The 13,152-nt window shown below is 62.8% G+C and overlaps 1 protein-coding gene across 1 annotated transcript; it reads left to right on the forward strand.

Annotated features, from left to right (window-relative positions):
• The first annotated feature begins 8,386 nt into the window (after nt 1–8,386).
• DUSP9 (dual specificity phosphatase 9) lies at nt 8,387–10,870 on the forward strand. The gene is made up of 3 exons (XM_052663641.1): nt 8,387–8,753; nt 9,935–10,384; nt 10,545–10,870. The coding sequence occupies exons 1-3, from the start codon at nt 8,387–8,389 to the stop codon at nt 10,868–10,870; spliced, it is 1,143 nt and encodes a 380-aa protein (XP_052519601.1).
• The last annotated feature ends 2,282 nt before the right edge of the window (nt 10,871–13,152 follow it).

Raw genomic sequence — 13,152 nt, forward strand, 5'->3', positions numbered from 1 at the left:
CGGTTGGTGACAGGTCCTGCAGCAGGGGATGAGAGACAGGGCTGAAAGGGGCCAGATCTCCTGGCCTGTCCCTTCCACCTTTCTGGTTCCCCTCTCCTGGCCCCATTCAGCCCTCTGTCTCATCCCCTCCCACCACTGGCCCCTGGTTCCCTCCCGCCTCCCTTTGCCGGTCCAGCCAATGGGCATGGGAGTCTGGCTCTCTCCCAGTAAAAGAATTATATCATCTGAAACGTACATCCCGACAGGCGCGCTGCACGGCTTCTTGGGAAGACAAGTACCGGGAGCCCGCGTGGCTGGCCAGAGGGGGTTGATAACCAGGTTATCGAACCTGAACCAGAGCCCTCCCGGAATGGGGATGTTAATGGCTCCCGAGGTCCCGGCCCCTCAGAAATCAATCGCTGCTGCACTGCACACACTGCCTCCCTCCTGTCTTCTCTGTCCCTTTCACCTGGGCTTCAAGCGCCAATCTGAGAGCCATCACTGGGTCATTTGGTTTCCAATGCCCGCAGGTGGTCCTGCCAGGGGGGCTATGGCGGGCAAGTGGGGTGCCCTGGAACAGGGCCTAAGATGTGCTCCTGGAGGCATGGCAACTGGTAGCGCGAGATGCGTCCAGAAGATGCTGGCTAACGCGCCTCTGAGGGGGGAGGGGCAGTGAAGCCAGTTCCCCAGCGGTGGAGGGGCGGCGGCGGCCTGGGGGGCGGTTGTCATGTGAGCAAATGGCTTCAGCGGAGGATATTGCGCTCGGTGGGACCCAATGGTTGCCCAGAAATAAAGGCTCACGTGTACGTGCACCCAAACGCCAGTGCTCTGGGGACGCCAGGGCCTCCATGCAAGGACCCAGTGAGACAGACCTTTCTTCAAAGCTTCAATTGTCTGAAAAGTGACCCAGAATCAGGACCTGGAAAAGCTGCATATTCACAGGTAGGGCCACCTTCAGCCACAAATGCACGGGGGTGCATCCCGGCCACTGCTCAGTTTTCTGCTCCTCCACCCGGCACAGGCGATTTCTGCTGCGTGTCTGGGGCGGGTGGGGGGCTTGGGGGGGGTGGTTCCCAGTGGGAAAAGCAGGGAGGCCACAGAGGAGAGCCCACCCTGAGGTTTCTGTTAGGACCTGAGCATGCAGGCTTGGCTGCCTCAGAGGCAGGCCCAGCTGTGCCTTCAAAACAGCCTCAATTCTGACATGGCTGGCCTCTCACTCAAGTCCTCTTCGAGAAGGTTCTCCAGCTCATCCCTCAACAGGATCACAGGCTAGGCCTGGCTAGCCAAGCCCCTGAGAATGAGGCAGGTGGCCCCCGTTTCCCCAGGCAGACCAGGTCTGTGTCCTCAGAGCTCCCAGGACTGGCCTGGCAGTTCAGGTTAGCTTTCTTCGCTTCTAGCGCTGGGTGGGTCTTGTTGCCTGAAGTGCAAAGGCCCTGTGGGAGGGCTGGGATAGCAGCTCTGCAGGGGTGAGGGTGGCATCATCCAGTCCAAATGTTCCTCCTCCAGCCGTTCAGCCCTGAGTCACTAAAGCACAGAATTGGGGCGGGGGGGGGGGGTGGGGGTAAGTTCTCCAACCTTTCCAGAAACTCCTCTGTGAGTCAGCTCACCAAGCCTTTGCAGGGGGCCGAGTGCCCAGGGCCAGGGACACGGCTGCTGTGTGTCTTCCCCAAATGGGAGGGTCCCCAGGGGAGCTGGCCCCCATCTTTTCTGGTTTCTGTGTATTTTGCCCCTTGACAGACCAAAACGGTCCTATTGCTGAACGGCATGCCTTTTAGCACAGGCTGCTATCTTAGCAAAGGGCCCTCTGACTCCAGGACAGCTGGCAGCATGGATGGCACAGAAGCACGGGGTAGAGTGGCAGGACCCACCCAAACCACCACCGGTTTCGTTTGCCCACCTGCGTGCCATCGTCTTGGCAGTTTGATTCCACGCCGGCCCCTGGGGCCTTGCTGCTGAATGGGAGGTGAACGATCAGCCCGGCCCACAGATGCACCTGCCAGCGAGGGTAGCCCCGAAAGGCCCAGGCGCTCAAGAGGGAAGGGTGGTAAGGGCAAGCACGTGCTGAGGGCCGAAGGAGGCCAAAGGGCGGGCTGGGCCTGCCAGGCTGGTGGCATCTGGACCCTGCCCCAGCTCCCACACCCTGGAGAGAGACTGCTGCAAAGCTGGTTGAGGGCCCTTGGAGATGGTGAGGTCTGCTCCATCCCCAAACATGCAGCCTCTGTCCTCTCTTTCCCAAAGGTGATGACTCAGGGGAATTCAGGCTACAGCTGGCATCCCAGCCCTCCCTGCGTCCCCCTCCACTCTGGCCCTGTCACCACACAGCGGCGTGACCCCCGGGAAACCACTGCCTCAGTTTCCCTACCTATACCAGGGGAACCGTCTCCTCCAACACCCAGATGGGTGTAAAAACCAAAGGAGGCCCGTTATGGGGGGCGGACCCTGGCCCGAGGGCCAGAGGAAAGCACCCCAGGCCTGCAGACAGCACCTCCTCCCTGACCCACCCCCACCGTCCTGGCCGCACCCCTTTCAGGCACTCAAGCCCCAAAGCTCCAGGAGCCAGAATCTGATACGGGAGGATGGCAGAAGACAGGGGTCGAAGGACCGCGGGTTGGGCGCTTCGGATGCTCTCACCCGGACCTTACACCTTAGCCCCTGGGACATCAGGAGGTGGCCCCGGGGTCCAAGCTGTGCCTGGTCCTCGATGGCCGCAGGAGTGCCAGGGCGGACTGTCCCAGGCAGCCCAGCCCAGGCCCGACCGAGGTCAGGACCTCCCACCCAACTCCGGCGGCCCAGGCTCGGAGACCCCGCGGCGAGGCGGCTGGGAGCCGGGGCTGCAGGGGCATCCCCCCGCCCCCGCCGAGAGGGGCCGCCGAGGGCAGAGTGGGCTGCGGGCGGCAGGTGGGAGGCAGGCGGGCAGGGGAGGTGGGAGCAGACGCCAAGCAGGCCGCGGCCCCTCCCCGCTCCCTCCTCGCGCGCCTCCGCCGGCGACATTGCCCCTCCTGGGCAGGGGGCGGAGAAGACGGCGGCGGGAGGGGAGGAGGCGGCGGCGGCGGAGGCGGGATTTGGAGTTTCCCTCCGCAGCAGCGGCGGCGGCGGCGGCGGCGGCAGCGGCCCCTCGGCTCCAGGCGAGGCCGCCGCCCGAGGCTCCGGTGGCGCGCGGCGGCCGCGGCGGTAGCGCTTCCCGCCGGCCGGGCTTTCGGAAACTTCCCGGCCGCGACGCGCGGAGCCGGCGCAGGAAGCCGAGCGGAACGGAGGTGAGCGGGGCACGCGGCGCCCGGGCACCCACCCCACCCCCACCCCGCCTGGCCGCCCCCCCGACGTGTGTGCGCCTCCGCCCTGCGCCCCCAAAGTCTCGCCAGCGCGCACCCCGCCAGGCCGACGCACGCGCCCCTGGGAGACCCACTCAGTGCGCCCGCCCGTGCACCTCCCGTGTCCATGGCCACGCACACCCCCTGACACACGCGCGTGCACAAACCGTGCACCGCGGACCCAGGGCCCTGCAGTGCACGCCCCGGCAGCCGCTAAGTCACCATCGACTACTGTCCCCAACTCAGGCCAGCACCCATCCCAGACGCTGCCACGCCTCAGTACACACCCAGGCGCGAGAGCGTGCGCGCGCGCGTTCACACACACCACACACACACACACACACACACACACAGACGCACACACACACACATAGATACCCAACACATCCTTGGGATATCTGCACTAACACAGTTCCCCTCGCCGGCCTGCACCATCTCCAACTCCCCATATGCTCATCACAGACACCCCACCCACGTTCCCAGCCCAGACACGCTGACATCCACCCATCCCTGGACGAAGCCCCAACAGGAACCCTCACCCAGAGGCCGACGCTGCACTCCTGAAGCCCAGCTGGCTCCCCAGGCCTGCACCTCGTACACCCCCAATATGTGTGCACACCTGCAGGATTCTGGCTCTTGGACACCCTGGCCCGCACCCATGACACATAGCCCTGCACGTCCTCTAACACATTTCAGTCCCTCCCTCCAACACCTGGCACACGGGTTCTGGAGGCTGCAGCATTTGGTGGCATCTCTGCCAGGCGCCACTGGCTCGCCTTTGCAGCAGTGGTTCACCACCCTGAGGCCCCCCAGGTGGCTCCCTAAACAGGCCCCGGGTCTCCCCAGCGACTGACTTGGCCTGGTCCCTAAGAGATAAGGAAGGCACTGGGGGTGCAAGGTACCGTACTTAGATGGGGGAGGGCAAGGGAGAGGCAGGCAATTGAGATGGAAGCCACCCAGCTGCGGCCAAAGGGGCCCCAGGTGTTGGCACGCACATAGTAGGTGGCTTTCCTGGAGGCAGGAATCGGAGTGCCTGTGTGTGTGTGTGTGTCCGCCTGCCAGTGCGGTGGGGGGCGGGTGGGGGGAGGGTAGGAACCACGTGCACACGTGTGCCTCTGTGTGTCTGGGTGAGTGACCTGCTGAGGGAGAAAGCCACCCCCCCTGGGCTCCCTGGTGCAACAATTGGTTTCATTCATTCATGCCTTCTTTGTTCACGAGCATTTCTTCCAAGAGCGCCGCGTGCCAGGCCCTTCCCTGGGGGGCTGGGGCCAGCTCGGGGCCGGGTACACAACCGATTCTGCCATGGAGGAACTCCCAGTCCCGCCAGGAGGCCGACCCGGCAAAGCAGCCATCCCCAGCGGAAAGTGGATGTGGAGGAAAAGACACCGGATTTGGCCGGAGCGCTGTGTCTGGGAGTTCTAACCGGGCGGGACGGCCCAATTGCCGCCACCAGGCCGGCGGGGACCCGAGTGTTTGGGGGTGGAGGCGGGCTTGTGGCGAGCAGGCGGGGCGCCGCTCTCGGGAGGCTCCCGGGCCCCAGGGGCGCATGGGCAGCGCGCTAGAGGCCTATGGGCAGCGGCGTTTCCGCGGCCTCCGAGGGGCACTGCTTGGGCTGGGCGGAGGCCAGGGGCGCCCGGCAGGAGAAGGGGGCGGGCGGCGGGCGCAGCGCCCACCCTACGGGAAGTGCGCGGCCAAGCTCTGCCCGCTTAAGAGGGCCTGGGGAGGCCACTGCGCGCCTGGAGCGCGCGCGCGCCTGGGGAGTGGGTGCGGGGCCCAGTGTCGGAGCCCCCACCCCAGCCGGCGCTGCGGGGGGCCTGGCGAGGGTCGGGGAAGGGGGGCTTGGTGGCACTCAGCCCTGCACTGCAGAGGTGGCAACAGGTTTCAGGATATCTTCCTGCTTCTGGCGCAGCGGGAGCTGCTGGCGCTGGGCAGTGAGCACTTTGGTGATTGAACGCCCCCCACCCCCCCCCCCCCCCAAAGCTCACTCTCAGCTGACCAGCAGAGATCTGGGCAAGGGGCAGACCCGCACGACCCCAGCCCAGGGGCAGAATTTGCCTCCCTGGCCTGATGCTGGTTCCCTCCCCCAGGGAGCCCTCTCCAGAAAGCAGGCCTTGGCACCGCAGGGCGACCCTCTCTCCAACCCCGGAGACCGGAGACCGCAGCACCGGACAGGAGCAGGGTGTGTCTCTCTCTCTTCCTCCCCGAGCAGGGCAGCCACCCCCATTCTGGCGACTTGGCCAAGCCAGACACACCAGGCTGGCACATCCCAGAACCCCTGGGTGCCTTCAACCCCAGCCCACTCCGGGGTCCTGCCCACAGCTGCAGCAGGCCTGGAGGGAGCCCCCCAGGGTTGGTGGCTTCCCACCTCTGCCTGTGGTAACTGGGATGTGAGAGAAACGAAATGCACACACAAACCCCCGCCCCCTCCACTCGGCTCCAGCCTAGCTGGTAACCTCAGGGAACTGAGGTCTGTAGCACAGAGGAGGGAGACAGAAACCTGGCGGAAGGGGAGTGAAGAAGGAATAGAATCAGGACAGGCTGCAGAGGAGGCAGCCCAGGCTAAGGGCGAGGGGACCCAGCCCAGCTGCCCACGGCCCCTGGAGCCAGGTGATGGGACTCATCCCAGAGACCAAGACATGGTGGAGTGTGGCTGGAGACAAGTCTCAGCCTGGTGGCCCACTGGGCTGGGAAGGGAGGCAGGGTAGGAAGGGGCAACCAGAGGTCCCTATGAGGCAACCTGGCTATCTGTGACCTGCCATCTCCCCAGCAATACCTCCTGCTTTTTCCCATCCTATTTTATGTTCTGATCAGTGACCTTCCAGCAGTTTTGCACCTTTCACTCCTTAGTTACCCCTCTTATGGTACCCATCCTGTGTGCATAGCTTTACCTCTGTTTACTTAGTTCCTTGGGGTAGATTCCCAGTGTGGGGTTCTTCCCAGCTCTGGATATATATTACCAAGTTAATTTCCAAAAGAGTCACACCAGCATACCTCTAGCAATCAGCAACAGAGCAACATGCCCATCTCACAGCAGCCATGCCAGCACTGGGTATTCTCAATCTGAGAACATTTTACTAATGTAACAAGCAGGAAGTGTTACCTTGTTTTCTGTCATTGTTAGCTGGGCTTTTAATTTTTTTTTTTTTCCTTCCCATGCGTGAAGTTGTACCTTTCCCAAATGCCTTGCACCAGTTGCATGTGCTCCTTCATGCAGTCTTTTCTGGTTCCTTGCCCATGTGCCTATAGGAGTCTCAACTTTTTGATTAATTTGTATGAGCTTTCTTTTATCTGCTGCACACCTTCCTTCAACTGGCCTATTTGCTTTAGGGCTTTAAGAAAAAAAAAAAGTGGGGGGGGACATAGACCAGACTTTTCAGAAGCTCCACCACCTCATTTCATTGTCTTAGCATTTATCACACCTGGTATTCTCTCATTTCATCCTCGGTTTATTACTGACCTGTCCTGCTGGCCTGGGAGTGCCTTGCAAACAAGGGCCCAAGTGTGTCCTGACGGTTCATCGTCCTGTGTCCACAGAAGGTTCTGGAGGCCACCGTGGGGCCTTTGCTGTAGGGCAGGGCTGAGGGGAGTTGAGGCAAACAGGCCTGGAGATGGGGAGAGGGCTTTGAAAGCTCTGATGGCGACCTGGGCCAGCACAGGGGGTGGAGGGGACAGTACAGAAGTGAAAGACGTTTGTTTAGGTAGAAACCCCTTGACTCTTGACTAGGAAGGAGGCAGCCCGAGAAGCCAGGCTGACTCCCACGATCAGTAGGGCAGGGCTCTTGGAGTCTTTGGCCTGGCTCATGCCAGTGAAGCTACTGGGGTGCCCCAAAGCTGCCCTTTGCCTGCCCAGCCTTCCAGCTAGCCCTGGGCCGAGTTCTGGCCAGAAGGCAGCAGTGGATTTGTGGTTCTGCTTCTTTTTCCCCTCCACCATTTCCCTGGCAGCCGTGGTGATGAGCCTGTTGTATGGATGAAGCCACTAAAGTCCAGTCCCAGGACGAGATGGTCCAGGGGCACCCCAAATGAGCCTGGCTGGAGGTAGCCTCTGGGGCCGGGACACAGGGCTCTTGTACACACCCCTCCCCCTGCCTCCAGGGGCCTGGCTGGCGCCGGCCTGGGGAGCTGCAGCTGGTCCCCTGCTGGGCCCCTGACCTGCCCTTGGCCTCTGCCCCTGGCCCTGTCCCGCTTGGGTGGAAGCCCCGGCCCAGCGGGCCACTTGCGGGGGCCCACTCACCGGCTTTCGAGGGCACCCGTTGGCTCGCTGGCCCCCCTGAGCCCGCCCCCACCGCCCCGCCCCTCCAAAGGCAACTCCACGTCCAAAGGCAACTTGCTTCCAAGGTGGGAAGCTGGGTTGCAGTGCCAGGAAGCTGCCGGTGTGCGCAGGCGGCGGTGGACTTGTCTCCACGTGCGGCGCGCTCTTTCTGCCATCCTTCCCTCTTCCCAGTGGCCGGGGCCGGGGCAACCCAGCCCAGGAGCGACGCCCCTCGAGCCGCGGTGGCTGTGTCCAGGACATCCGCGAGCGATTGCTCGCCGCGGGATCACGCTCCAGGTCTCTCCTTTTGTTTTCTCCGGGTGGAGTCGGGCAGCCCCGAGAGGTCCCGCCTGCCGAGGGCCAGCGCCTGGGCACCGCCTTTATCTCCTCGGCCCCGGCGGGCCGTGGGGATGATCTCAGCCTAGAGCCCCTCTCCCCGCCGCGCCCCCACCCCGGCGCACGCGGTCCCCCCCAGTTGGAAGCTGGAAAGCGGGGAGTGATCGCGGGCGTGAGAGACGCAGGAAGGGGCCTGAGCCCCTCCGAGGGGCCAGGAGGGACTGTAGCGGCTCTCAAAGGGGGCCGTCGGACGCTCAGCCTTCCTTGGCTGGGGCACCTCTCGCATTTCCCTTCTCCAGTGGGGCACTCGAGTGGCTGCCTGGGGCGTTTTTCTTGGTGCGCACGGGGGTGTCTTTGGGCATGCCGTGGGAGAGGCAGAAGATCCGGCGATAGAGCGACTCCCCCGCGAGACCCCAGGCGCCCTGTTTATGGACGCGCAGATCGCGGGCTCACGTCTCGTGCCTTCCTTCTCTCCGCAGCTCCGGAAGCCCGACGTGCTGGGAGCCGCGAAGCCATGGAGGGTCTGGGCCGCTCGTGCCTGTGGCTGCGCCGGGAGCTGTCGCCCCCGCGCCCGCGGCTGTTGCTGCTCGACTGCCGCAGCCGCGAGCTTTACGAGTCGGCGCGCATCGGCGGGGCGCTGAGCGTGGCCCTGCCCGCGCTGCTGCTGCGCCGCCTGCGGCGGGGGAGCCTGTCGGTGCGAGCGCTATTACCGGGGCCACCACTGCAGCCACCGCCCCCCGCCCCGGTGCTCCTGTACGACCAGGGCGGGGGCCGGCACTGGCGCGCCGAGGCCGAGGCCGAGGAGTGGGAAGCCGACTCGGTGCTGGGCACTCTGCTGCAGAAGCTTCGGGAGGAAGGCTACCTGGCCTACTACCTACAGGGTAGGTACTGGTGGTGGGCGGCGGGCGGGCACCTGTCTAGGGAGGACCCCTGCCCGGGAAGTGCAGGACCACACCTTCGGAGGGCCAGCCTAATCCATGTGATCGTAGGCGAGCCCGACCTCCTGTGGTCCAAAGTGGAGATGAGAGTCTGTCCTCCTCTGAGCATGACCTTGGGGAAGCCCTTCACTCTTGGGAGCCCCAGTTTTTGAGCCTGGAAAATGGGAGAATCTGATCTGACCTGGCTCCGAGAACGCTCCGGGAATCCCAGCAGGTCCCTATCGCCCCCTCCCCCAGCTGCTCAGCCATGGATAAAGGAGACTGGAGCCCCAGGACAAATCCCCCCAGCTCACCCGAAGGGTCTGGAAGGGGGAGGGGAAGACGGGGGGCGGGGGGAGACAGGGAGAGAAATTTCAATGGCAGAGACCTCCCCTGATTCCCCTCCCCCCGCCATGGTCAGCGCAGGGCTCGGGGAGGCATGGACAGACACAGGCGTGTTGGCTCCTTGCCAAGCCAAACACACCCTCCACCTCAGAGATCCAGGATAGAGACAGGATTTCCAGGAACCTAGACCCCTCTCCCCATTGAGGAGGGTCATTGGACTGTCGTCCCTTGCTCAATTCTGAATGCACAGGGATATAGAAATATAGAACATGTTGGATTTCTAGCGCTGCCCCCTAGCCCCCCAGCCCGGGGAAAATAGTAGTTATTTAGAGATGGAGATGTTCCCTTCTGAGCACCTTGGGACCATCCAGGTGGCACGCTACACTCTCTCCCGGACTCTCTGAAGAGCGCACAGACGTGGCTGTGCCCTGGCCCCTGATCTTGGGAATCACCCAGGCAGACAACTCACATCTGAACTTTTCCTCGTCTTTAACTGATGCCTGCTGTCGTTCCCAAGGCTGGCACTACGTGCTGAGCCCTCACGCCTGCCTTGGCTTGGCCCCAGGGATGTGAGATCCTCTTTGGCTTGCCGTCCAAAGGACCGGCTCCAGGACTAAGCACACCACTTGGGACACCATGTAGGTCAAGGCTGCTCACTCCCGAGTTCCTCTTGGGTACATCTGCCCACCCACCTCTTCCAGCATCAGAAGGATCTAGGATTGCATCCCTAACCGCAGCCAGGGCACTTAGCTGCCCAAGAGGCCACCTCAATGGGCCCCTCGTCTCATCCCCTCTCCCAGGTGGCTTCAGCAGATTCCAGGCCGAGTGCCCTCACCTCTGTGAGACCAGCCTCGACCGCCGAGGGGGCCTGAGCATGGCCCCACTGCCCAGCCCAGTGGTGGGGCTGGGGGGCCTGTGCCTGGGCTCTGACTGCTCTGATGCGGATTCCGAGCCTGACCGTGATGCCATGAGCTGCGGCCTGGATTTGGAGGGCACCACACCCCCCCCAGCGGGGCTGCTGTCATCCTTCCCCGTCCAGATCTTGCCCAACCTCTACCTGGGCAGTGCCCGCGATTCAGCGAACGTGGAGAGCTTGGCCAAGCTGGGCATCCGCTACATCCTCAATGTCACCCCCAACCTCCCCAACCTCTTTGAGAAGAATGGCGAATTTCACTACAAGCAGATCCCCATCTCGGACCACTGGAGCCAGAATTTGTCCCAGTTCTTTCCGGAGGCCATCGCGTTCATTGGTGAGTCCACTCCACCCTCCCCACTCCTTCCCCAGCCCCACTCCAGGCCTGCCTTCCCCCTGGGCCCAGCCCAGGATGGCCCTGCTGGGGCCGGGCGGCTCTGAGGATGTGATCCCCGTGATGGGCCATCTCACACGGGGCCCCCATCTGCCCCCACTAGACGAGGCCTTGTCGCAGAACTGCGGGGTGCTCGTTCACTGTCTGGCGGGTGTCAGCCGGTCTGTCACTGTCACCGTGGCCTACCTCATGCAGAAGCTGCACCTCTCGCTCAATGATGCCTATGATCTGGTCAAGAGGAAGAAGTCCAACATCTCGCCCAATTTCAGCTTCATGGGGCAGCTGCTGGACTTCGAGCGCACCCTGCAGCTGGAAGAGCGCCGTGCCCGAGAGAGGGGCAGCGGGGGGCAGGAGTCGGCCGCCTCTGATCCCCCCTCTTTCTTCACCACCCCGACCAGCGATGGCGTCTTCGAGCTGGACGCCACATAGGGCCCCAGGGCACCCTCCAGCGGGTGTGCCCAGCCCAGCCACCCACATGCTGGGGATGAGGCCAGAGGGGGCTTGGCCTAAGCGGGGGCGGGGGGGGGAGGTGGGGGGAGAGCACAATACCTCATTCGGGGCTGTGGGACAAGGCAGAGGCTGGGGACCCCCTCCAGGGTGGCGGTGGGGACAGCCCTGTCCTACCCACTGGAAACATCTGCGAGGAATCCTATTAAACGTGCCTACGGGCCAGGCCTAGGGCCACCGGCCTGACCCGTGCCGCTTTGGGGCGGAAGCCCGCTCCAGAACCTGCCTGTTCTACGACTGTTACTTTTCTTTGGGGGGGGGGTTGGAGGTGGGGGGTGGATTCCCATTCCGAGGGACGATTCCAGATAGCTGCCGGTTCCCAGGGCCCAGGAGATGTGTGCCCAGACAACTCCCGAGCCTCCCTGGGGTCTCCCATTCAGGAAGGGCATGGGCCTCTTATGGCCACAGGGACCTGCTCCCAGCCCCATCCCTGTTGCCACGCAGCTGGACCACCACCACCACCAGCATAGTCACCTGCCGCTCCTCCACAGGGGCCTGAGGCCTCTTGGGATGGGGGCGTTGGGTGAGGGGACTCCCAGGGGACATGACCTTGGAGACTCAGCAGCCACCCCACAGCCACGGGGACCATCCGCGTCTGGGTGCGCTCCTTGCCAGGAGCCATTGGGCGGGTTCCCAGCCTCACATCTGGCGCCCTGACTGTTTATCCACTTGACATTTGAAAAGATGCTTTTTTTTTTCCCTCTTCCCCCAGATGTCTTGACAGGATCACTGGGGCTCTTTGTGACTGAGGGTGGTCAGACTGCCGCCGGAGGAGATGGGGTTTAAGCAAGAGCTGGGTGGGGGAAGGGGAGAAGACAGCCTGGAATTTGCTGCTGTGGGTCCCACGCGGCCCTGGTTAGATTGGGGGGGGTGGGGAAAGGGCCAAGCTTCACACACACACACACACACACACACACACACACACACACACGGTCATTCATTGCAGTACAACTCCCTGATGAGCAGCCTGTGTGCATGTATGTCTGTGTGTCCATGTATCAACACTTGCACGCACACACTCTCCTGGCCTACAGACCCAGCCCAGGACCAGCAGTCCCCGTGGCGAGGCCATCTCACCCTGGGGAATCCACAGCGCGGTTGCTTTCTTTAATTGGTCCTCAATAAATGGTTTCTGTTGAGATCCTGAGCACCTTGGAGAGTCTGGGGGGGAAGGTGGGGAGGGAGGCCTGGGGAAGGGGGTGCACGGGGGACTCGCACACCACACCCCATCACCACTGTCATGTGCCATCCAGCATCCACGCTGCCCAGCCTCTGGCTGAACACCTCCTGTACTCACAAGTCACTGAACTCCAACTCCATGCCCCGTGGCTTGGGACTAGGATGCAGGCTGCAGACTAGCATGCAGCTGCAAGTCAGAGGCATCCTGCTCACAGTCAGCTTCCCAGAGTGGGAGGGAGGCACTGAGATCTGGTGATGCAGCAAATGACGTCAGGTTCCCAGGGTGGCAAACAGACAGGGGGAGCAAGGACCCAGGTGTGACCATGAGGGATGGGCACTTGAGCCCCGAGACTCAGTGCAGAGTCAAACCCAAGCCCCAGGACAAGGAGATGGAGCCACAGGAAGACCCAAGCTGGTGAGGGATGTGAGAAGACTGCCCATCCCAGCGTGCGGCCCTCTGGCTGACACAGGGTGGAGTTGGGACTCCAGAGGCCAGGGCTGGGGGCCGGGGGAGCATGCGGAGGCCACTGGGTCACCTGAAACAACAGCAAGGCCTTGCTCCTCTCCGGCCTCCTCCAGGGCCTTCTGCACACTGGAGCTGGAGCACCCATTCTAAAGTCACGATTCCCAGTGACAGAGACACGGCAGGAAGTGGAAGGGAGCTGGAGGGTGGGCAGCAACAAGCACAGTGTGAGAAGGCACTGGACTTTATGGGCAATGTGGCCTACATGTCCAGAGCCACCCTCCTGGTCGAGAACCTCTAAAATGTAGAATGAACCTAAAAACCTGTTTGCATGAATGGCTGAGCCGGTAGGGAAATAAGAGAAAGCCTCCAAGATCAGGAATGATACTTGAGTCCAGAGAAGTGAGTCAGCTCTGGGGCCAGCACCTGACCCAGGGGCATCTACACCCAAGAGCCAGAGCCCATCCTTTCTCCTGGGACACCTTTCCATGGCCTTCCAGACACCAGTCATGAGATGGGAGATACCTCCTGGGCCCACACATAAAGCCAGTACTTTTGAAGG

Source organism: Budorcas taxicolor, chromosome X (genome assembly GCF_023091745.1).
Source record: "Budorcas taxicolor isolate Tak-1 chromosome X, Takin1.1, whole genome shotgun sequence".
Lineage (NCBI taxonomy): Eukaryota > Metazoa > Chordata > Mammalia > Artiodactyla > Bovidae > Budorcas > Budorcas taxicolor.